Genomic DNA, 26353 nt, shown 5'->3' on the forward strand with positions numbered 1-26353 from the left:
CTTGGTTGTGGGTGGGGGGATGGGACAAGACATCCATTGCATTCCTTCACAGATTTTAGGGTGAACCAGGTGTGGGCGCCTTTAAAGACACACATATCCAAATGCCAAATGTTTCAACATGTGGATGAAAATGGCCCTACAGTGATTATAAAGAGTTTTTCTAACCAACAGGGTATTAGAAATCAGGTCTGAGGTTAAAGTGGAGTATAAAGGTTTAATGCGCATCAGGACTACCAGACTTAAAACAAATGGATGAAAAGGCCTACAACAAGGAAAGAGTAAAACGTTTTTTCATTTAACTTCAAGACCAAAGTGAGAAGTTATTTTAAGGAAGCATTGGTTTGGCGAAAGGATTAAATAAAGCAAACATGAGAACTACACCAAACTTCTACAAGGACAAAGGCTATCTTGAACTTTCCAAATTAACCACTTATTATAATACAAAACAGTAGAGTTAAAAATAACATTTAAAAAATTGGTAAATAACTAATGCACTAAAGAAATCCAACACCAGTGTATAAAATATAGATTGAATTTTTTATATATTTTGAAACAACGCAACGAAAAAGAACCATTGGAGGGTTCCTGAGATAAGGATTTTAAAAGGTACAGTAAATATGCTCTTTTATAAGCAATCGTGAACAAGCACTGATAAATTCTAATAATTTGACGCTTAGCGACTTTTTGAGCAAAAACTTTGGCTAATTGTATTGCGGTCAGTTAGAATTACTTTGTTCAACTAACTCTGAGGGAGAGCCAGGTTCTCAGAAACAGTGAACTCAGTCGGGGAAGCAGTCTTCTGTCAGTTCCAGGCGCTTTTATCCTTTGCTGTAGGTTCCTATGAAAGTGGTCCTAATACACAGGAAACAGGAAGCTGAAGATACTCAAAAATGTTGTGGATGCAATGAAGTCGACAGGGATCTTTTATGTGGCTCTGCCTCCGTCCGGAGACAGTGTTGGTCGCATAGGGCTGAGGTCTCTCAAAGTCCTCCTGGTCCTAGTAGAAGTCCAGTCACCACTGGGCTACTGGTATGCGGGTATCACTGTCACAGGAAAATCCTTCCCTGGGCAATTTTCTGGATGACCGAGCTGCATTCCTGGGTCCAGTGGACTCTGGTGCAACTTTGAGCTTCAGGTCCTGGTCTCTGGTGCTACATGGTGGCAGTTGTGTAAAGATTCTGGATAACCAACTTCTCCAAGCATGCTTCTATAGCTGTTGTGGCCTTGTGCTGCGAACAGGAGATGTGCTGCGAACAGGAGTTCAGCTAACTGACCTTTGGAGCCTCTTGCTTCGGCTGGGCTCCGGAGAGGGCTTCTCAATGAATAGGACACAGCAGGGACTGTTTCTTCTCCTTTGCTAGCCACCAAATTCAGCAGGTGCAGTCCACACAGTGTAGCCTCTCTTTGCTGCGTCCTTGGTGCAGCAGGGCAGTCAGAGATCTTGGTGCTGGGTTCGAGGGGTGCCCTTTCTATGCTCATAAAGTGCCCTTAAGGTAGACTCTGCCAGTAACCAAGGGGCTACTAGGTTCCCTCCCTCCAGAGGATCACTTCCTGGGAAGTGTGGCATCTGGCTAACCTAGGATGTACAATTCTGTCCACTACCAACACGGAAGAACCCCTCTCTCAGCGTCCAGATATCCCTAGCCCATCCCAGAGGTGTGGCAACTGGGTTCCCCTTCCCTATCCTAACGCGTCAGCCTGTCTGCCTAGACAATAGAGCAGCCCCTCTTCCCAAGTGTTTCCCATTTGCCCTTCAAAGGTGGTTTCTCCTTTGAAAATCATCTACTGGGATAACAATTGTGTGGCCTCCTGCAGGAGTGAGGTAACACCTCTCTCCTCTGCAAGCTTCTATTGTATAATTTCCTGGGAATGGTGAATATGTCTCTCCAGGAGGGCAGAAAGCTGTCTCAGAAACAAATCACCATGTGCAAAGGTTGAGGGCATAGAAGTATAAAGGCAACAAAGTGGCAACTTAACTTGTTGTGGTGAGCAACTTTTGTAATGTAAATTCCGACTCGAGTATCAGGCCAGGCTTAATGCAACAAGTTATCTGATAGCTTGGAGTATCAATGTTGGTAACACCATTCCAAAGCTAGCACAGCTGAGTGGGTCAGGGTGTAACTCTGTACTTGCCAACCAGGTGACCAAGTCTTTCCACACTAAGATGCAGTAAAAATAACAGTTTCACATTTTGACTGTCAGAGCATGCATGCTCTGTTCAGGAAATGTGCTGTGCCCTGCCTAAGGGTTTGGTTGGCTTAACATAGGGGTGACTTGCACATATGCCAGGGGGAAGACTGGCTTTGCCAAAATGTTACATGGCAAAGTTGGGCTAGCAGTTTCAAACCTCTCTTCCAGTCTGCAAAGGCAAACTGGAAGACTGATTTTAACTGTGTCACACCCAGGGTGTACTGGGTAGTACAGAACCTCGACTATATCATATCCTCCCTCTGGACCAAATCACAAATGCCTCCCTCTCACCCCTCAGGGTGTTTTCCAGAGTCCATTCAAACAGGTCAAGTCACCCCCATTCCCCCAAAAAACAAGAATGGATCCCAATGACTTTAATAACCTTAGACCAAACCAAACATTTCCTTCCTAGCCAAAACACTTGAGAAATGTATCCTCCTGCAACTAACCAGACACATGGAAGAATTCAACCTCCACATTACTTCCCAATCAGGATTCAGGACAGGTTGAAGGCAGAGAAATAACCATGCTCTGTATTTTGAATGACATTCAAAGAAGCCTGGATGAAGGTGATGCCGGTCTCCTAATCTTACTTGACTTATCTGCGGCTTTTAATACAGTAAATCACCCAGCTCTACTTGAAACTCATATATTGCACAGGTGTCAATGGCACAGTCCCAAAATAGTTTACGTCCTCTCTGCAACATTGCCATCAGCAAATAAAAATCCAAAGCGGTCTCTCCAACCCAACTCCTGTGACGCAAGGAGTGCCCCAAGGATCTATCATCTCCCCAGCCTTATTTAATATCTTCATGGAAACCCTCAGTGCCATTTTGAATCAAACAGGGGTCAAATACCACCAATATGCAGAAGACATAAAACTCTACTGCAAACTCAAATCACCTGGCGACTTCCGACAACTGAACAACACACTTATTAGTTTACAATCTTGGCTCCAAACCAACCATCTATAACCGAACTCCAAAAAGACAGAACTATTTCTGTTCTCCCCTAGAACACATCCTTTGCCTATCCTAGATTGGATTAAGAATCTGGATGCTCTTAATTGTGCCTTATCTCTCTCTAACGCCATTAAGTCACTGGGCATCACCCTGGACAAGAACATTTTCATGGTGGAACACATCAACACTCTGCCAAACGAGCACTTTGCACACTCAGACACCCGAAGAAAGTAAAGACGTTTATCCTCCCAGATGATCTCAAGATGGTAGTGCAATTTCTTGTCATCTCAAAGCTTGACTATGGCAATTCTCTCCTTACTGGAACCCCTAAAGGTCACCCGGCACCCGTGAAAGCTGCTCTGAAGACCACTGCCTGACTTCTCCCAGGTACCAAATCATTTGACCACATCTCTCCTGCCCTCAGTAGTCTCAAGTGGCTTCCCATCGAAGGCAGATGCTTTTTCAAGACAGCCGGCATCACTCACAAAGTGCTTCATATAAAAACAACTAATACTTAGAACATAGACTGTCAAGAGCTGGAAGAGCCAGACTTCTCAGAAGCTCCGACGCTCTTCTTCTCATTCCTTCCAACTTCAAGAGAACATCTCAATCCCGCGCCTTCTCAGGTAATACTCTGAAGATCTGGATCTCGCTACCTAAAGATCTAAGCTGTAACCCTTTCTTCCCCTCATTCAAACATGAACTCAAATCTCTACTCCTTAACAGCTACCTCCACAGGCACACAAGCTGTTCTTCGTTCCTCTTGTTGTTTAACACCTTCTAGATGGTCACATTATCTGAGACTTGCTCATTTGCCCCCCTGATGGCTTTCTACTCCATATGGTTTTCCTGTGTTTTTCTTTTGACTATCATCATTGAGTGCTGTACTGTCTTGATACTTTTACATTAAGAGTTCCTTTTGCACCCCTTATAAACTTATTTATGTATTCGCATAACCAGTAAAGCACTTGGATAGTCTCGGGACTAGCAAGTGCTATATATACACACAAGTCAAATTAAAATAAATAAACCAGTGCTGTAATACCTGGGAGTGACCCTCTAACTTACCTGCCCTGGGTACCCAAGCCACCATATACTCACAACTAATAGGTAAGTTAGCTTATGCCAATTGGGTATATGCCAAGGAAACACACGTTCTAAGGTCAGAGCACAGATGTCTGATTAGCAGGCATCCATGCACTCTCAGTCGAAAAACCAGCAGAATCAATCCAATAAGTTGGGGGTGACCATACAAAAATAGGCAGTACCTTACAGAAACCCTCAGAGTGTATGCCTTATTCCTGTTCTAAAACTGCCAATCAAGAGCTAACAGCATTGCTTCCTAGAAGGAGTATAAAAAAAGAGCAAGCTTTTTGTGGAGTGGCACTGAAAACAGCTCCCTATGTTAAATCACTTTCCCTTTTCTTCGATACATTCTCTTTTTGTTCCGCATATTTAGTAGCTCATTGACGTAGCGCCCAAAGAAAACTCTGTAGAAGGATAAGTACTGCTGGACTGCAAAAGCCTTGCATTTCCCTCAATACAGTTCAATACATAGCCTGCTAAGAATGTATTCTTGACATCTCAGGAGATTTACATTATTCTATACACTTGTAGGTTATTCACCTTGCCATGATAAGGGATAGACAAACTTATTATAAGAAATGTCCACCTTGATTGCTTTCAACACATCTCTGATTACGGCAATCCCGCAACTACCCAAGCATACACCTTTAAATGGAGAATGTAGTAAACCAAACTAATCACCCTTACAAATGAAGTTGCATTGACACGGGACCCAAGTTCTACTAAGTCAAGTGGGTTAAAGTAACGTACAATATTAACACCACCCAGAAGGACTTGCTAGATTGAAACCTCCAAAGAGTTACTGGAGCAATAAATGATGGCAGGGATTATCCTACATCCGACTGGGAGAAATAAGAAGACACAGCGATTTACACTTCATCCGTGTATGTGAATCAGACAGTTTACCGTACTTCTCTGGTTTAGTGTGCACTATAAAAATGCAATGAATCCATTACTCTAGTAGACATCCAAAATCCATCATTATAATCAGTTTTTACCCAGATAAGTTTACCAACGTTTTATAAAAACTGGAAAACTATCAAGCTTGTTTTAACTGGTTATTTAAAAAAAATATTTTGTGTGGATTGTTCAAAGACTATGGATTTTTGAACAGGAAGGAGTACATAGCTTTAAACCTGCTTGATTTTTTTTCATACAACACAGAGTTATAGATGGCCCTGAAGTTTTTAACATATCTATTATGTCCATGTGGAGAAGTGTGGCTCACTGGTTAGAGGAGGCAGACCTGGAAGCAGAGGTCAGCCCGGGACCAGGGTTCAATTCCCGGCTCGGCGGGGTCTTGAGTCCTAAAATGTCCATGGACTCGACAATTCTTGCTCCGGTGCCTACTCGATTCACACTCTGCGACTCTGGGCAATAGCTTGCTTAATCTCCACAACGGCCCCTCGCGGCGGGATGCCTGGCTTTCACCTTGCGGATACCCTGCCAGGGTTATCTCACGGGGGAATACCAGGATGGGTTCCCTAAGCAAGCGCTTAGAAACGGCTAGGTGATTTGCGCTATATAAATTCCTGTACATTTACATTTACATCAGTGGTTAATTTATAAAAATAAAAAGTGCCGGTGCTGAAAATTTTGCCAAGGAGTCCGCAGCTCACTTCTTCCTCCGGTGAGCCCCACTTTCAACACTCTCACTGCCTCAGTCTCTATCTTCTAACCTTGATTGGTTGTCTGTCCCGTAAGTCTTTGCTCTAAGAGTCTATCCTTGGACATCTCTAATTGTTTTTATCATCTTTGTCACACCTGGTGTGTTACCTTATTCCCTGTATTTTTGAGTTGCCCTCTATTCATTCTAGCCCTGCCCTTTTTCCTCTTCACTTTTATCCATGCTCTGCTCTCTTTCCCCTCGATCTTGGCTCTTAGCTATCACCCTTCTAGCAGTGATTAGCTGTGTCTCCGTTTTATTATTTGTCTTCTTTTTTTCGTCTGTCCTGTCCTCTACATCCTTTCATTCTATCTACTCTCTTCTTCACATCATGGCTGCTTTCTATTTGTATCTGATTTGCTTTCCTTTTCTTCTACTTAGCTCGGTCGTATCTCTCTCCTCTTCTGTTTCTTTTTCCTCTTTACTCCTGCTCTCTCTCTCTCTCTCTCTCTCTCATCTATAACACTGCTCCTGCCTGTGACCCCTGTCGTCTGCCTATACATGTCCGTGCTATTTTGAACTCTGCGTTTTCCTGTTGTCATTCCTAAAGAAAATGGCACGTTTTACTTTCTTACCTACACAGAGTGCAAAAACATAATGTACACCTATTGAAAATGCTTTTTTTGCATATATTAAATCAGTGCGGTATGACTGGGTTTATTGCGGAACAGACAGCTGCTCGAGCACAGTTGGGGATGTAACTGCCAGTAATTAGTAGGTCCAGGGATGGCGACGGCATCGGCATCCACTGCTCAGCTTGCTGCGACGCTGCCTGCTACAGCACATGCATTGTCCCCCAGTCGTAATGCTGCCAATGCCAATAAGTATGGCTTTGGTGCCTACTGGACTCACGCATGCTCAGCAATTACCATGCTGCGGTGCAGTGCACAGATTCTACATGTGACGCAATGGAGCACAAAAGTTGTGTTGGTCCACAGCCGCATCGAGCACGTTGAGGATAGCAGCAATACAGGGCTGCAGGAAATGCCTCTCTGGCTACGCAGCAAGTGGAAAGTCCACACTTACTTTTGTTTATCCTTCCTCAAGAGTCCTCACTCCCAAGTTCCAAATGCGTTCTTGCAGCTTCCTTGCCTCAACTCCGTCATGAGCCGGCCCCCAGCTACAATTATCCAATGGGAGGCGCAGGCAGTGGCAGGGTGCAGCAGACTTGGGAACTAGAATGCAAGCCATAGTTTGTCGATGACTTCTTGGATTTGTGATCGGCGTGATGATATCATCACTAACGTGGTGATATACAATCATGCCTCCCTGGACAGGCATATGCTGGCCAGTCCATGAACATTTACCAGCCAGTCACCATGCAATGTATGTTATTCTTTTTATTTTGAATTTGAACAATGAATATTGAGACCAACACCTGCAGGGTCAGAAATTGTAGCCCCGGCCCTGTGAAAGAAGAAAGAAGTGCCGGTGCCGAGCACCTGAAAGCACCTGCTCAAATTAAGCACTGATGTCTACATACTACTGCAGCACAACAAAGGTAGTAGACAAAAGGGCATAATGCACTTTTTATGACTAACTGCAAAAACTTAGGAAAATGAAACCCGCCATACAAAGTAGTAGCTAAGAAAACAATAATAATCCCAAAATCTAGGTAATGCATCTTATTCCAAGCAGTTTCAACTGTCTATCTCAAATCATCCAACAACTAAAATCGTTACAATGATGCCACAGATCAACATTCCTTCTTTCTCATAGCTATAGTTCTGGATCAAGACATCCCATGGATCACACCACATACTTGGCATTTGGCGTTTGCTGTTGGGTCACAAACCTAATCCCAAAGTTTAATTTGCTACCATCGTCTGAGAGGTTAAGGCATAGAAACAATCATAAAGAATACCTTGTAGTAAAGTACAACCCTTACCTGGCAGCTATGAATGCACCAAGTATCATTGCAAACACTGTCATCTGGATTCCACGTGAAAACGTCTTTCTGCAATCAGAAAAAAGAGCTTTTCACCATTTAAATAACACTACCTCCGGTTGAAAAGGTTTACAAAGCTGCAAGGTACCCATCTAAATCATTTGCCTATTTTTAGGGGTGAAGACAGTGTTGCAAGATGCTATGGACAGAAAACAAGACAGCAGGAACAACTACATGATTGTTTTGGAGAGATCATGGTTGTAATGCTGCCTTTGCAACTGGAATTGTTAGAGAAAGTATTTTTATCCTTAGTTATAGGGCTCAGGGGATTTAGTTGCTAGCGTGTTAGCGGTGGAAGCAGAAAGCTAGGATGACAGCCTCAGCTTGATATGGGCAAATAACTTCATCTAACTGGGTGTTCATCTCCTTAGCTGTTAGACTTTCTAATGGAAAGAAACAAACAAAAACATGCTTATTAAGTGTTATATTAATGAGGGACACTTATACCGGGTAGGCACTAGCACATATTCGCAGAACATTCATTTCACTCTCTAAGTATGGACTATTTGATGATTGAAAACATTGCAATAGTTTCTTATACCTGAATGAATGGTGGGAAAATGGACACATCCAGCAGGTGAATTAAATATCATATTGTGGGTTCTGAGCCACTGTTTCTGTAAACGGTCTATAATTCAGCCAAAGTAAGATCAAAGGCAGCCTTAGGAAGTGATTTTAATATACTACACATTATGTTCAACACGGACTGTAGTTCAGACTTAACTTTTGGAAAAGAAGCAAAAAGAAAGCATTACTTACTTTAATAAAATTAATTCTGCAAACATTGTAAACAGAATAGAAAACCGCCTGAGGACTGTAAACATAGGCAGGCTGTAAGATAATTGTTAAAGTTAGAAAAAGAGCCACAGGCATTGCAAATATATACTTTGTTCATTACGTTTTATAAATAAATATATTAACATTGGCAGCAATATTAACATTGGCAGCAAGTGTGTTAAAGGTAGCATTTTACTTCTCAAAGACACAATGAAGTTGGCAGATTTTACTTATTTTGTTAGGATGATTTATAAAGCAAAAATGTATACACCAATTTGCCAACATGCACTAAATAAACCATAGGTACGCAAGTCCCTCATGGGTAGTCGACAACCATTCTCATCCTCGGGTATACATCCTGACCTGCCCCTTTCAAAGACTCAGCCATTTGAACTCAGACTCATGGAGTTCTTTCCACTGCGGCAACTAGGACAGCTGGAAAACTAGGACGAACACCAAACATATCAAAACACACAGGAGAGTTTCTGATATTCTGTCTTGTCTACCACCTGAACTGATTACCAGCCATTCTCACAATAGAGGCCTCAGACCTGGATTTACAAAACCTCTTGCCCATAAATTACAATGTTGTAGAGCCACATCATATAGTCGCTTAAAAATAGTTTATAGTTATAAATGTCAATCTGCATTTTAATGTTCTACACTTCAATTTTGTATATAAAGGTCTCGATTAAAGATCTAGTCCAGGCTGAGCTATAGAGTGTGGTTTGTTGTGTAAAATAGCATTATAGTTCTACATCTTCATAGAGGAAGCCTTGACTCTTCGTCCACAAAACCCCTTCGAAGCTTCAAACCCTGAAAAAAAGAACAGACAACTAACATCCAAATAGCAGCCCAATGCATCAAAGATCCTAGGACACCCACCGTTGAACAAGAGTTACTCACTAAAACATACCAGGAACAGTAGACTGCCCCAAAAGATGGAGAAAATACATGACAAATGCTCTTGTCACAGAGAACAAAGGGCCAGATAAGTCAAATGTTCTATCAATTCTGAGTCTATGGAAAAACAGGTTGATGCATAAGCGGCTAAGAGAATTATAAGTACTGCTCTATGGAAAGGCATGTCATGATGTTAGAAAATAAATCAGTATAAGGAGTGGCAAATAAATCTTGAGCAAGTGAACTGCAATGAATGTCTTTCAACAGAGTACCTGAACTCCCCAAAAGCAGAGGACAGCATCCACAAACACACTTATGCCTGGAAAAGATCCTAATGTGTGCATGTATCTATTATATGAGTTATATGCGACAACCATTTTATCACTTTTGCAACAATGCACGTGTCCACCATACATTTTAATTTGGAGTTCGATTACATAATTGATCCCACTTAGGTTGGAGTTAATGGAGTGAGGTAACGTTTTTGAGAATGCTTTTTTTAAATATCGAATTGCAGGCATCATTCCAGTGTTGGCAATTGCAATGTGCTGAAAATCCAGTACCGTTGGTTCAACCCTTAATCTATAACGAAAATCTAGGCTTAGCCGTAACATGGGGATAGATATCCATAAAGGAAGGTCTTTTGGTCTGGTAGGTTCCAATAAACTTATCAAACATGGCACAAACCTACTTAACTAACACCTGAAAAATCTTTGTAACCAAGCCAAGCCACTAGATTTGTTTTGTGTCAGTGTTCCCTGTAGGCACCAAGACTGATACAGGTTTCTTTTGGTTGATCAAATTAAATGCTATTCCGAACCTGAAATCCGAGGTGATCCAAAAATTGATTTCTTTCCAAACTCCCGGTGAGTTCAAGGAAACTCCTCTGCAAAAAGTACCTATATCTCAGGAGTAATAATGCACCAGTATCTTTTCAAGGCTTCGGAAAAATGTTTTGGGGATTTGCTCAAATTCACAGGAATAGGGGGCACAAGTTCTAAAATCCTTTAAATTCCTTTGCAGACTAATACAAAGTTTCCATTACACACTGAAATGTAATCATGCTGCTCAGTTCCTTACCGTGCCAAAAACAACATTCACCACAGTTTACTTTGGCCACTGACTCTCACTTAGACAGCTTTACAAACAACGAACCCATTCAGATGAAAATAAAAATTGAAGTGAACATACTTAAGTTTTTTTGTGCTAAACAGTCCTGTGATTTGGTTCCCAAAATACAGCAGAGGTAGTGGAAAAACCTGCAATCATAAACGGAGAGCAATATATAGAGAGAGCGAAAGATACTGCAAGCTAACTAGGCGAAACGTCACATTAGGACATACAAAATGTCCATTACTTGTTAAAACACAACAGTTGATGGACAGAATGCAGAACAATGTCATACATTCACCCCAGTACAGAGATCTGTGCCTAAATCCATCGTTTTTTTGCACTCCACACCATCCCAGTTCAGACATGGCCATATGCAAATCAGCCTTGACCCTGTGCCTCATGGGAACAGTCCAGCCCGAACTGCCAATCCATGTCTTTCCTGGACCGGAATCAAGCATCCTAGGACCGGTTTCTGACTATCAGCCATCATCAGCCAGGATAGCTTGACTCCAGTGGTGTGGAGAGCATTGGACTCACGTCTGAGCATACCCATCCCACTCGGGGTGACTTGTTTAGGCCAAATACAGCAGGCAATGCTCCAGCCAACAAAACATCTTTCAAAAGCAACTATTGCCTGCAGGATAAAATTCAGTAAACTGCAGGATGATTTTTTTTGCATTCAGCAGAAATATCACAAAAGACCATTTGCTTCAAAAATCGCTTTATCAAGACACGTCAAAGTCTCTATTTTTAAAAAATGGGGCACAATTACTCAACATAATCAACATTTGTACTTATGTCTCCGAAGACAGCCTGAGGTCGTCCTAAAGAGCAACACACTTAGATTTACACTAAGTATTTTCCACCAGTTTTGAAATGTTATCAAACACTAACTAATTTCTAGGTCGTTTTCCATAAAGCAGTTCTCTGTCAAGAGATCGGAAACGTGCTGTAGTGTGGTCTGGAATCTCTAGGAAGCAACATTATTGTTAAAACATGGAAAATAGACAGACAATAAATTATTGAGCAGTTCATCATACAAAGACAGTCACTAATGTATTCATTCAAAGAGCAGACTCTTCCTGTTCCTTGGGCTGTGCTTCACTCGATGCTGATAAGTTCATTACCTTACTAAAACATGCAACTTAAGCTGTAACACGCTCACTCATACTTCAAGTCTCTTTATGTCAAGTCTCAAGTTACTATGAAATGCATCAACTAGGTTTCCATGCCAATTCTCTCGATTCGTTTTATCCGGGTCCCAAAAAAGGTTCTGAAGGATTTTCCTCAACATACAACTTCAAATCATCCAGATGTCTTATCTTCCCATTTAGGTTTAGTGTTATAGCAGCTGATCCCTCCTTAACCGAAGGCCATCCATGGAAAAGGAATAAGGAATATCACTACACTGATCCACTTCACAAAAGTACTGCAATGAGAACAGATTGTCACTGATACCAAGAAGACAAAGGGTTTTAAAAGGGCAGTACTCCTCCTATTACCCAAACTTTAAATAGTCCCCCTGTAATGTACATATTACACATTTGTGTTACTACTGGTTTGGAGCCTTGCTGCTGTGAATGCACTGCCTCTATTTAACAGGCAATGGCAAAGCAAATCGGTCTCGCACTTTAAAGGCTATTGGATTGGTCAATGGTTCTCTACATTAATATACAGTAATTTCAAGATGGCCCCAAAGACGATGAATGAGGAGGCACAGTGGCAATCTAGGAATTTGTTTTCTGATAATTGAGGACGTCATTTTTTGAATACCCTTTTATTTTAACCATTGTGAATGTGCTTTCATAGATACTTAAAGCACACCAGAGTCTTTGCATTATTGCACATTTACATGTATTTTAAATACACTGCCATCTGGCTATTCCATGTTGTACACTGCACATTTAGCCTAATTGTTCAAACCAGCATAGCCATGTTCTTAAGTTGGCAGAACGAAGGTGGAACTTCAAAATTAGAGAAGTCAGCCTTTTGTCATCTCCTCCTCAAGGTCTTCTCGCATTCATACCACAACAAGAGCCCAACACCTGCTCATTAGTGCCCGGTTAGAGTTTCTGTTTAATCACGAGGCCTTTTCTCTGCTCTTTGTTTGTGAAAAAAGTGTATGAAACAGTAGTAATTGTATAGAATTTAGCATCACATGGCCCAACTTATCAGACAGTGCTGGTCTGCTGGAACTTGAAATATTTTACTGGGCTGCTATTTTTCATTAAACATGGGCTACATTTTTATGAGCTTTTCCATGTTTCTGAATCATGTGCATGCATAAGAATGTGCCATGAGGGGAGAAAAAAAATAAGCACAAAAGGGGGATAAAAAAAATAAGCACAAAAAAGGGAGAGACTGAAAAAATATGCACTCGCATGGAGTGCTGGAAAAAAAGGCTTTTCCTGCTCGGAAGCAGTGGAAGAATTCAAATATTTACTCAGAATAAAATAGCTATGCTAGAGGGGTGAGAGAAACACAAGAAGAGAAAGGAAAACTATTGAATAAGCAAACAAGCAAATGAGAGGGAGAAAGCCAACCAAGTGATAACCAATGGGTTGACCCAGTGCTCGCTCCGAATACTGGAATTGTACAAATTAGGCTTTCCAACCAATTTTGTAGATGCGACCTAAAAAGGAATAACTGAAACATTTAATGTAAACATATAAAAGCAAGCATGTACATGGAAAGCAGCATTTGCAACTTGCACACACCAATTCTTTTTGTAGACATTCTACAGAACGGGTAATTTGACAAATAAAATAGCACATTCAATAGGCACAACAAGCTGTGCACTGTTGTGCTCACTTACAATACTCAGTATAGGAACTTCTAGAATCAACAGCCAATGAGCAAGTCGTCTGAGACATAAATGCACCATTGCTTATGGAGATCACAGCCACTGCAGTGCTTGCTGAATTGAAGAACTACAAGTACGTCACAGAAACCTGTGTGCAAATCACCCAGCCCTAAAACAGTACAACGTTCGGAAACAGAATCACTGAGCAAGTGCAGGAAAAGTGGTACTAACCCAGCATGCACCTATCATGTCATTAGCATGAAGTTAAATGAGTAATTGTGAAATGCGGACTTCAAATATCATAAACCATAGATTTACCTTCTTAGGGATACTCCTATCAAAGTCTGGAAAGTGTATTAAGCGGAAAATCTTTGCCACCCAGAGCACAGTCACAGTAGCTGCCATCTACGGGGAAAGAATAGAAAATTTGACGGATTTACCTACCGCTCTAGAGTTGGTTAACAAGGGCACGGGACAATAAAACAAAAAAAATAAAAACTTTAATTCAAAACGTACCTGGCCTAGTCCAACACATAGTGAGGAAGGAAATCTGTAAAGGAAGCATAAACCAAGGCTATGAGCTGCATTTTGTGAAATCTAGACAGGTCTAGAAGTTTTTTAAAAAAACAGCATGCATTGGACTGCCTCAAACACCAGTGTTCATCTTAGCATGCAAAGCCCATTATAACTGCATGGGATGATGAATCAGAAAAACACTGTTTCCAAACAAAAACTTGCACTTCTGGGCAGCTGACTCTGGACTAGCCTGCCGGGCAATGCTATTGATTCTTTACCATTAGTAGAAGCAAGAACAGGGTGCTGTCTTACTACTAAGCACAATAAAAAACTTTCAATGTGTAATTTGGAAGCACTTATCCAGACTGCTGAGCAGCTTCACAACTCAAACCATTAAAAAAAGAAATACATAGTAATTAAAGACACACTTTAAGCAGCAGCACTGTCATGGTTATCAATACAACCCTTGCAATTACTTTTCCTTTATAAAATGTTTTACCAGCATCGAATTTTACATATGGAAAGATGGCTAAGGTCCCTGGCCTGTTCACTTTTAAAGTATGCTCTTCATTAGGCCTGAGAGAAATGTTAACTACAACAGAATAATTTTGGGAATTTCACATTACTCTTGATGCAAAAGTACTAAAAATTACACAATTACACCGGTTTGCATAATTATGAATAATTTAGCACAAAAATACCACTGCAAGAACAACTAATTTAGTGAGTGGCGGCTGCTGTTTATGTTCTGTTGCATTTAGTGCTATTTAGTTAGCACAAAAAATGCATTCTCTGGTCCTTTTTGTGTTAAGAAAATATAGTTAAATGCTGGTTTTCGCTCCTTGAACAATTCTATGTAATCTTGTTGTAATTTTATGTAATAAGGCTACAGCAAATTATGCAAGCGACACCCCCTCAAAAGATACACATCAACTCATTCTTGATCACCATTTATTCAATTGTCGGCTCCTCTGTTTCTAGCCCTTTTTTAGGTCGAGCTTAAATAGCGCTTGTGCGGTCAGGCGAACTGTTGGAGGTGCTTTGTGGGGTCTGACTCCTCCTTTGCTTTGGATTGGCTTTTGTGCGTGTCATTTAAAAATGGATGTGTGCTAATGGCCGATAGTTGGTGCATGTCCCACCTTTCCTTGCTGGTTAACTCCCATGGAGTATTTCCGCTGGAACGAGCAGGGGCGCTCACGCTGCTGTTTTTGTTGGTTTCTGCCTGAACGTGCTTTCGGTGCGCCAAAACCCATCAACTAAGCTTTGCACACCCCTTGCCTGCCCCACAGTCAGTGTACCTACGAAGTTCCACGCGCTCCTTCCTTCATTGCCATAGATGTTTTTCACACTTTGTTTCTGCCTCGCTTCAGACGCACAGCGCCTGTCCAGCTATTAGTGTACCTACAAAGCTCCATCCACTCCTCTCCTCAATGCCCTCGTTTTCCTTTTCAATAGAGTGTAGCTTTGTTATACGATTCTCCTTTGCAAACCTTCCCCGATCAGGCAAGTTTTTAAAGGGTTCGGCTACTGCCTAAACTTTCTGCTGCCCAAATAGATGAGCACTGGTCGTTGCTGGTGCCCCAGCTCGTTCTGTTGGCGATATAAAAGGAAAACCAGAATACGCATGACCCCCATCTGTCTTAATGCCGAGCACAGCTCATTATGACAGAGCTTCAAGGAGTACACATTTTCAACTTTTTCTAATTAGTTACGCGTCTTTCAAGAGCCAATATAGGTTTTGTTATGCTTATACAAGGTAAATATTTTGTGAGTCCAGCTCAGCCCTCAGCATAGCCTGTTTTGGAAGTTCATGGAATAGTTCACATTTAGAAAGTCATCTTGTTATCAGAGATGTTAAAAATCCCAATTTGGGTCAATTAGGTGTCGTACAGGCTATTATCTTTGCATGAAAACCACTTTAAAAAACAATGTTTTATGCATAATGGAACTTCCAAAACTTTGATTGGCACATTTTTCATAATTCTATAATGGTATGTTGAGGTGCAATATTACGCTGCTGGGGAAACATTACTTATTTAGATACCATTTCGCTTGATGTGTTAATTGGGTAGTACAGAGTTCAGCCAGAGCAGAATGATCATAGGCTGACTCCATCAGTTTGAGTAAGGGAAAGGCCATTTCCAAAAGCAGCCTGAATTATGTTTAAGGCTGGTCCTAATATTTCACTTTTTAAGATATTTTGTTTACTTTCAATAAAATAAAACATGTAATACAAATTGTGGGTAGAAAGACCTAGCCGTTTACATGCAAAATTCAGACTGGAATCGTATATCATAACATCAATATACATTGACCCACAGTGCACAAAAAAATAAGGATAAACCTAAAAAGAAAACAAAAGGGAAAAACTAGAAAAGAACCATGTTATAACGACAGTTTCTATATAACTGTTTATAACAGGGGTGTGCAAGAGCGGCTCACGAGCTTCTGGTAGCTACAAAAAGCTCTCCTGTGTAGCAGGGAAAGTACACTCAGAGGAGTAGTGATCAGGGCAATGTTTCAGCAGTTGCAGTAATGCACCTTCAGGTAAGGGAACAGCATATTTTAATGTAATAGCCATTTACAGACTGCTTTAGATATTAGCCAACTGACAATATGCACAACGTTGTTGCAAATAATTGTGATTTATTACATGCAAACATTGAGTAGTATACGTTGTAACTGTTTTACACGACAACTTTGCGCAGGGCTTCTGTTTGCACAATGCAGAAGGTTTGCGCGACCTTAACTAAGGCGGGGAGTGGGTAGATAAGAATAGTTGTATATTTATATATGTTGCACACCCAAGGCTTTTCAAGGGCAGACGAGCAAACTTTATCCCAGCCCTCCTGCCCGTCAAAAAACTTTAATTTGTTAGGATACGAACTCCATTTTGGCCAGCACCTATGAGGAACTGTCCAGTAGCGGTTCACCCACTTTTTTCTGACCCTCTACACCAGTCTTTCTCCCTACTCCTCCCTTCTCCACTCCTCTCACTTGCGTTCCAGTCATAAGGCCCTTACCTCAGTGTCTTTATACGGCTACCGCCCTCCTTCCTTGTAGGTAAAGCACATTACCAATTGCTATAGCTCAAAAAACGAGAAACCTATTGCATTTCCAATGCTCTATTTTTGTTGCAGTTTACTGCTTTCGTTAAGTCTTTTTCTATTTAATTACAGGAGCCTGGTGTTCTTGCAGTACTGCCTCCACCTGAACACAATAAATAATTTCTGAAGTATGTTCTGAAAGGTGAAAGAGGAATGTCGGTGTTTGTGTTCGGATTGATAGACTGTGAAGTATTGTATTGTAATTGGATTTATATAGCGCTTACTACCCCTGACGAGGCGTCGAAGCGCTTTTTTGGCGAGTAGCACACTACTCCGGGACCCATAGAGGATTAGTGTTGAATTAGTATAGTGAAACATGCAAGTACATTTTAACTGGTGTATAGGTTAGCCCGTTATTTGGATTTGGAATGATAGCAGAAGGATAGAGGAGGAAAACAAGGTTAGTATTTATATAGCGCTTGTTACCCCTGATGGGGTGTTGAAGCACGCTGCTACGGAAGCCCATAAAGAATTAGTATGGTGAAATTCAAAAGTAATTTCAGTGGTGGATATTAGTCAGTTATTAGGAGTGAGAAGGATAGTGGAGGGATAAAAGGGAAGGAAGGTTTGCATTCATATAGCACTAGTTACCACTGATGGATGTTGAAGCGCTTTCTGGCGAGTAGCACGCCACTCCGGAACCCATAAAGGATTTGTGTTGAAAATTAGTATAGTAAAATATGAAGTAATTTGAGTAGTGGATATGTTATTCAGTTATTTGGGTAGAGAAGGGTAGGTGGCAGGATATTTAAGGGAAAGAGGTTTGTATTTATATAGCGCTCGTTACCCCTGAGGGGGTTTTGAAGCGCAAGTAGCACGCTACTCTGGAACCCATCAGGATTAGTGTTGAATTAGTATGATGAAGCATGAAAGTAATTTTAGTGGTGGATAGGTTAGTCAGTTATTTGGACTGAGAAGGGTTCGGGAGGGGTAGAAAAGAGTGAAGAGTTTAGAAAGGTTTGTTTTGGGAGATTGGTGTAATAAAAGAGGTGTCAGATGATACAATGAGGGGTAGTGTAGGGGAGTCTCTAGAAAGGGTTATTTTGGGGATCATAGTAGTGGTATGGGGTTTGGGATAAATGAGAGTGCATGTAGAGGATATATTGATAGATGTATAGGATGAGAGATAGGGTAGTGCACTGGAAAGAGTGCTAGAAAGAAGTTTGAGATGAGTCAGAAGGTTGGGCTAGAAGATATATTGAGCGAAGTATAGGCTGAGAAATAGGGAAGTGCATTGGAAGTTTTAAATTAGAAGAAAGTGATAAGTATATTGATCCATGAGTACATTGAAATTATATAGATACATAAAGGAGGTATGTATATTGGGCAGTATCTCTGGCCCTAGTCCCAACCAGTCTCAAACAGGCTCAAACAGGAAACTGCCCTTGTCCTCTCCGCCCTTAGCCTCGACGCCTGGGCTGAGATGCCCTAAGCCTGGCCTTTTTTTATAGCCCTAGTAATCAGGTGACCCCTTCAGCCAATGGGAACCCTAGCCCTAACACTATCCAATCACAACACTAGCCCTAAAATCTAGAACCAATAGGAGACCAGACCTTACAGCCAATCTTAGCCCTAGTCCAAGCACCCAATCAGTTAAAAAACCCGACCTCTACGTCCAATAAAGGCTCTAGCCCTACCAGTAGTCCCAAAACAAGTCCATGCAACCAATGGCACAGGTAGCCCTAGTCCCTACTGTGAGAAGGTGGCCTGATATGCAGTGGTCACTATTCTAGTGAACACTATGTATCAGTCCAGCAACCCTTATTGATGATTGGTTGTAAGTCAACCTTATAGACCAGCTATCCTAGTAGCGTGGATACGAGCAGTCTAAGGCTAAAGACTCGAGAGGGCGTGTTAAGCCAGCTGTTATACCACATATACCCCTTGAACACCAAGTGAAAGGACACCACACAAGTGTTATGAAAATAAACAGTTATTTATTAAGAATCACAACAGCCCTGTACTCTTTATGAGGACAGGGTACTAAGCACAAACCAAAACTCTTACAAAAATACTTAAGTTAGCACAGTATATACAAATGCCCGAGGGGCACGGAAAACCATATACTTGAAAAGTGGAATGCGAAATTACTAGCAGGTAATTACAGTACTAATAGGCTTTGGAATCGCTAGGACTTGACTATAGAATCGTTTGATTACTTCTAGGAGACCCAGGGGACTCGGGTGCAGTGTGTGCACTCTCACGCGAGATGCGGGACAAAGTCTATGGTAGCTAGGAATTGCAAAGTTAGTGTTCTCGGGCGAACCCGACCTGGTAGGGAGAAAACGAAAGTAGATTCTGACCCTTGGATAGTGAGGCTATGCTGGGGCACCGAAATGCCGAAGTTACCTAGCCCAGGGGCTGCAGCTGCATAGGACTCAAAAGACGTCGGGAATCCTCGTTGACGGACCAGGAGCCTGGAAGAAAGAAGTTGCTGGCAGGCGACCAGTGAAGAAAGTTCGGTGGATCCAAGCCTGGATCGATGGAAGATGACACCTGAAAGCAGAGGGGACCAAGTTTGAGACTACTAGCCAGTAGTCAGTGGGCACCAGGAGGGCACCGGATGGTAGCCACCTCAACAAGGCGTGTGGGTGACGCTGAGCTCGGAGATCTCACGGACCAGGAGGCGTTGTCGGCGACCAGGAAGGAGGATCGAGCTGTCCCACGAAGATAGAAGCTGTCGGCGTCGCTGGACCCAGGATTGGGCAACAAAGCCTTGGCAAATTCAAGCCCACGCGGTGGACCTAAAATGGCGTCTGGAGTGGACCAGGAGGGTCCGGGGTGCCTCTCTTCAAGAAGGAAGCAAGGGCCAGTCTGGAGCAACCAGACCAGCAGCAGTGATGTCGTCGGGCGTCGTTCAGAAGGCCACAAGCCAGCCGGCTAGTAGCCAAACAACGCGGTGCACAGCAAACAGCAGAAGGGCCCCACGCAGATCGTGGAGATGCAGGGAGGCTGACCTTGGGTGCTGGAGCTGCGCAGGGTCGGGGCTTCTCGGACCCCAAAGCACTCACCCGTGGAGGACACGGTGGGCTTGCAGTAAAGATGTCGTGCAGTCTTGGCGATCGTCGTTCCCTCGAGGTCTCGTCGCACTCACGGTTCTCAGCTTGGCTGTAGAGGTGAGTAGAGGTCAGAGGTGCCAGGGAAGCCGGGTCTCGTCGAGCTGGGTCGTCGGATTCGTGATGAAGGACTTGCAGCAGACCGCAGTGTTCTTTAGGATGGTGCCTGCGGATGCAGGGTGACTACTCCTTAGTCACAAGGGAGAATCTTGATGAAGAAATCGTGAAGTCCTTTCGCAGAAAGTCGTGTCTTGATTCCAAAGATGATCTAATTTTAACAGGGGGCCCGCTCCCATCTTTATACTAAAAAAGGGGGCTGACCCGGTGACTAGGTCCTGCCTATGGGTGGGAGTAGGTGGGGGGTGGTTACACCCCTCTGCCATGCCGGACTTCCCAAGGCCAGGGGCTGGTGTGCCCCTGGAACTGGTTCAGACCGGCCTATGCGTAGTGAGCACCGGGGTGCCACTCAGCAGTCACCTTCCTGAAAAGCCCTGCCTACCCAGGATACACAAAACCATGTCTGGGACGGTGCTAGCACCGCCCCGGACAGGAAACCCTTTGTCCAGGCCTCCCTCGCTGGAAGGACTCCCAGCAGCAGGAGATCAGACTCGTGTCTGTGGTGGCAGCATCCATTTTGTGGAGCTGAGGCTTCAGTTAACTTTAACCGGGGTTCACAGTTACATACATGTCGTGTCCCTCTAGAAGGGTGGAATGCTAACCCCGTCGCCAGAATTGGCGAGGGGTTAGTATTCCAATTCGTATGACACCTTACTCGACATGTTTTGATAAAGCAATACCAAAGTTAGCATTTAACCGCGAGGATTATAATGCACTTAAGAGTATATGGTATGCGATATCATGGAACAGCTATTAGGACTTGATTCCGCAAGCTGCAGACAGGCTCAGCTCATGCCAGAGCACCATCTCACACGATTCCAAGCACTCTGCCTTCAGGATTGTCAAGGCCTGCCATAGGAGTGACTGATAGGAATCTGTGTGTCCATTTTTGGGTTAGGTATAGGTATACTACACCTACAGCAAAGGGTGATTACACGACTTTGCCCCAGCTGTCATGCAGCCAGTTGTGTCAAATTTAGGAGGCCAGCCAGGGGTGGCATAATACATGCTGCAGCCCCTGGCAGCCCTGGGTACACCCATGCCCTGAGTTACAGGGTCTGATAGGGTGGCCCAGTACCAATTGGAAATGTACCTAGGGTACATGGAATCCATTTTAAAGAGAGAGCAGTAGGCCTGGGGTCCTGATTGGCAGGGTCCCAGGTCGACTATGTCCAAAACCAGCTAAAACACAGGGCAAAAAGTTGGGGGCAACCATAGTCAGGATGTACCTTCCTACACCTACTTCCAAAAGAAAGCCTAACCCTACTCCAAGTCCCACACCTAGTCCAGCAACCAATCACACCAGAAGCCCTAATCGCTACTTCCAATTAAAGGTCTAACCCTAGCCCTAGTCCCACCCTACTCCCAACAACCAATAACATAGGAAGCCCTAGTCCCTACTTCCAATAGAAAGCCTAACCCTAGCCCCACACCTACAATGATTGAATCACAGACCCAGAAACCAATCAGTACCCTCAAATACCCAACCAATGAGGACAATAACCCTAATCCCATAGAAACACCAGATACACCCACCAATCAGTGTAGACATGTACCAACCACTAGCAGCAGGAAAAGTATAGGAAGGTGCCCTTATTTATTATTCAGGGAGGGAGTCAGTAGGCAAGACAAAAGGACAGACCCTGTTGGGTTGTCTTACTATATCAAAGACTACCCCAAACACATACTTCTAGGAAAAACACAATTGTAAAGATCAGTCTCTAAGTTGAGGGGGACACACAATGTTGTAGTTTAAAAAAAGTCACAAAAGTGTTGCAAGATTAATCAACAATGCGTAGATAAGGATATTAAGTTAAAACAATGTATTCTTTACATAAAAAATAAAAATGCCTCCCTGAGGGTTACAATCTAATTTCTATACAGCTGATATCTCTTTTAGGAGACAAATCTTAAAAACAGTCATTAAGAAACAATTAAAAACAGTTGACGCGGCGTTTCGGTGTACAGTTGATATTAGCACTTTCTTCAGGACCAAAATGTTTCTTTATCACAATATCTTAAAGGTATCGATGGATCCCTTATAGTCTTTCATTGCTGAGCTAATCACAACATTCTTAGGTTTCTTATAGTATAATTTCTTTATATTTTCTTGTTTGTCATTACAGCATAATAATACACTCATATGCTCTCACGTGTTGCTGGAGCCGTCGAGAATAAGGCGTCAATTTGTAATAAACGCGGTTCTTGTGTTAATTTAAGAACTGGTCCCACTTTTTCAATTTTGGGCCTCTCGACCTGTTAATGGCGCTCCTCTCGTGTTGGCGTGTAGATCTCCGAAGTACAAAGGAAGTAACCGTTGTACTTCTGGAGATCTACACGCCAACACGAGCGGAGCGCCATTACATACATACATACACACACACATAAATACACACGTTTACTAGTGTTGCTCATAAGCTTCTGTCCTTCATACACCTGCAGTCGCGTCAATTACTAGGTGTTGACCCCAGCCCCAAAAAATATAATTTGCTACTGAAAGCAAAGCGGGGCAGTTTCTTCTCAGCCCGATGTCTCTGCTCTGAAAAAAAGAGTCTTCCACAAACAGGTGTGAAGCATCTTCACTACTTTCCAAACAAATAGATTTTTTTTTTGTGAGTAATGCTTATATTTATAAATAATGACTGAGTCTATTGCCTCCTCACTGGGAGGGGTGGGTGGGGTCTGGGTGGTGCCAGTGCCCCAGCTGTAATTGCCCTGCCCCCCCAACTCCCTTGTGCTGGATTCCAAGTGAAAGCTTTGGCACGCAAAAACATACACTGTCCTCTCAACCTGGGTAAAGCGATGTTCTTCTAGTTTGCATTAAACATTTTATTTTCTCTTGAATTCCCTTAAAGAGTATTTGATTTTTCCAGGATGCCTTTCTCTAGGATTTTCATGTAACATGTTTTTCGAGTATAGTGCGCTGTAAAAGGAGTTGTTTCTAGAGGTTTGTGTGACTTCTCTGTGTAAACTTCTCACAATGCACGTCAGTGGGTCATAAAGGGGTTCAAAATAAATGCTCATCCAATCATTGGCTCCTCTACAGAGTGCATAGCGCAATAGTCATGTGTGCCAATTGTAAATGTGATGCTATGCAAAAGGGTGTGAATAATGTATGCATTTGTCGAAATATTGACACAGCGAAAGTTAAAAAAGAGACAGTACTTACAGATGAGGTGGTAAATTGTGCGTGGGGAAGGAGCTGCAAGGACATGTATGCAGGAGAGAGTGAAAGTGTGTGCCAAATAGGAGAGAGAGATCAGATGTGAGTTATGCAAATGTAGAGATTGAGAAAGAAATCTGAAGAAAAAAAAAAGAGCCAAGTGCCTGATCGAGAGACTGCAGAAGAAAATGTGCGGTGGACGAGACAATCGGAAGACCACTAGCCCTTCCACATACCTCAGGAAGTTTTTCATAGTCTGCTTAAAAAGTTTAAATGACTATGGGCCATATGTATCAACACATTTCCCCATAGACACAGAATGGGCAAAACCCTTTGATACATCTGGCCCTATATGTGCTTTTGTTTGCGAGAAGAAATATATTTATTTCTCATGTGCACACAATATTCACAATTTTCAGTTGTTGGTGCCCCCGGCACTTGGTTTGCCCTATAAATAATAATCACCTTTAAAGATGCCACTGACTGTAGCCAAAAACAGCTGAAATTTTCCGTGGTGCACACATTCAAAAAAATTACATAGAAATAAAGAGACTGCTTATAGACTTGAAAGCATTCCATGTCCTCGTTAAGTAAATTAACCATCTGTTTCTACGCTAAACGAGGTGGTTAACTTCCAAAACACAGATAAGGTACAAGAAAACGAGCAATCCAACATTCCGTGCAACAAGTAGGAGCATCCATTGTTAAAAGATAACTTTTGTTTAATTAGTGTCAAAGTCTTCGGATGAATTTACAAATTAAATGAGAGTTAAAGATGATTTTAAGAATAAAAACGTATTTCAATTTGTAGGTTAGGAGATACACGAGTAGAACGCAAAGGCAGGTTAAAATTTAGTCCCAAGACTCTGAATGCTCACAGAAACCATGAAAGATCCTCAGAAAATTTCAGACTACAGTGGATCTAAAAATACTTCATTAAGTCAGCTGAACTCGGAGAAAAAAGTACGACTGCTCTATACGTTCAGCTGAAAAGAGGTATTTATGGAAACGTCAGTACATGAAAGAGGCATACAGAAAGAACACTTGTGTTAAAGTGCCTAAAACCCTAATACACCACGTTGTAATCTCTCACTGGCCGGAGTACAATTGTACTTGAAATGCAAAAATCTACTTTTGCCAAAATTAAAAATGAAATTGCTTCTAGATCCATGCACATAATGCGCGCAGACGGGCTGGGTCGGAATCAGTGAGCTGAAAGAATTCTATTCCCCGGAGTAATGCCCTGGGCGTCACTCCACTTCTTCAGCTGAGGTATAACAGCTCCCAGAGTTGGTCATTCATCATAGCCTAGAACAAGGAATGGCACTGTGCTGTCGGCAATGATGCTCGGGTTGCAGACTGGCATGCTTCCAGGCAAGCAACACATGATGCTCTATTGCTGCAGGCTCTCAACTTTCCCAATAGGAGCTCAAAGTACAGTGCTGCCTGGCTGCACTCCTAATTGTGCAACATCCGTGGCGCGAGCCTCACCTGTAGCTGGTCAGCACGCTCTTGTTCACCACAACGATCAGGAAAGAACTAATGCCGTAGAAAGCGGCTGCGAAGAGCTTCAGAAATAAGGTTACCGTTTCGGCCGCCATCCCCAAACCCTCATCCCTGTATGCAGAGGATTTGGCGGCGTCTTCGCCTTTAACCAGCTCATGCTGACGTCTGCGAACTTCCGCCATGGCCTCAGGAATGCACTGAGAGTCGCGCATGCGCAATGACTGCTGTGGGAGGAGAGAGGGAGGGTACCCTGCCACGCAGTTCAAGCTCGGCAGACTGCAGTCCACCCAAATCCTCGTCCACTCTACGGTGTATGCATGTATCGGCCATATCTCGAAGGAAACATTTTCAGCGGGATACTTTACAGTCGGCTACATAGGGATGTAATACAATAACCATGCCAAGGTCGCGTTTCCCAGTTGCTTGAAAAGGTTTCAGCTATTGTCGTGCTTTCGAAAATATGCACAGTCTATTTTTTTCAAATAGAAAATGTTAACAATATATCATGGTACATCGTGGCTATAAAGAGGAATAATAAAACGTCACTTAGGAAGTGGATGGTTGTAGTGTTTAACGCATATGAGTTACTTTAAAAATGTGTACGTTTTTCTTGTAATTTTTAAATATCTATATGATCACTTACTTTTTCAAAAAGGCATTTACGAAGGGTTTCATCTGCTGATATTAAGACAAGAAAGAGTTAATTATTAGTGTTTATGTGCCGCAGACAAGGACGGCTGTCTAAGAGGATCGCTTCATATCAATTGCAACTTTTTAACTTCCATTGTTGTCGTTATCAGTTTCATTGACCAGGCGTGTCTGGGTTTACAGTGGTTATCCATTGTGCACCTTCTACCTTTGATGCCATACAGGTTTAGGTTCGTTATCTCCCTCCTGCCAGTAAACGTGATTTCGTCAAGGAATTAATTGTAAACTTAGAACAAGCATTTACAATGCAATGGTCTCGGCATTCTTAAAGTTAGAGCTATTGGCATTGCTCATGACATTATTTTTATTAATGTTTTTTTTAAAAAAAAAACATAAATAAATGGCATTGTCATTTACAATGCCAATAGCAGGGCAGGAGAGCGAGCACAACGAACGAGGGGGCAGGACAGCAAGCACAAGCAACGAGGGGGGCAGGAGAGCAAGCACAAGCAATGAGGGGGGCAGGACAGCAGGCACAAGCAACAAGGGGGCAGGACAGCAAGCACAAGCAACGAGGGGGGGCAGGAGAGCAAGCACAACCAATGAGGGGGCAGGGAAGCAAGCACGAGCAACGAGGGGGGGCAGGAGAGCAAGCACAACCAATGAGGGGGCAGGGAAGCAAGCGCAAGCAACAAGGGGGCAGGACAGCAAGCACGAGCAACGAGGGGTTGCAGGACAGCAAGCACACGCAACAAGGGGGTGGCAGGACAGCAAGCACAAGCAACGAGGGGG

At 42.7% G+C, this 26353-nt stretch overlaps 1 protein-coding gene across 1 annotated transcript in view; it reads right to left on the reverse strand.

The window, feature by feature from the left end:
- SLC35D1 (solute carrier family 35 member D1) overlaps positions 1-25135 on the reverse strand; it is a 104498-nt gene extending 79363 nt beyond the window's left edge. The window contains exons 1-6 of the mRNA XM_086953839.1: positions 24899-25135; positions 13965-13998; positions 13767-13853; positions 10724-10791; positions 8612-8683; positions 7793-7861 (exon numbers count right to left, since the gene is read on the reverse strand). Coding sequence (XP_086809965.1) covers positions 7793-7861; positions 8612-8683; positions 10724-10791; positions 13767-13853; positions 13965-13998; positions 24899-25125 — 557 coding nt within the window. The 5' untranslated portion in view covers positions 25126-25135. The remainder of the gene's footprint in view (positions 1-7792; positions 7862-8611; positions 8684-10723; positions 10792-13766; positions 13854-13964; positions 13999-24898) is intronic.
- Between the last annotated feature and the right edge of the window lie 1218 nt (positions 25136-26353).

This window comes from Lissotriton vulgaris, chromosome 1_1 (assembly GCF_964263255.1).
Source record: "Lissotriton vulgaris chromosome 1_1, aLisVul1.2, whole genome shotgun sequence".
Taxonomy (NCBI): domain Eukaryota; kingdom Metazoa; phylum Chordata; class Amphibia; order Caudata; family Salamandridae; genus Lissotriton; species Lissotriton vulgaris.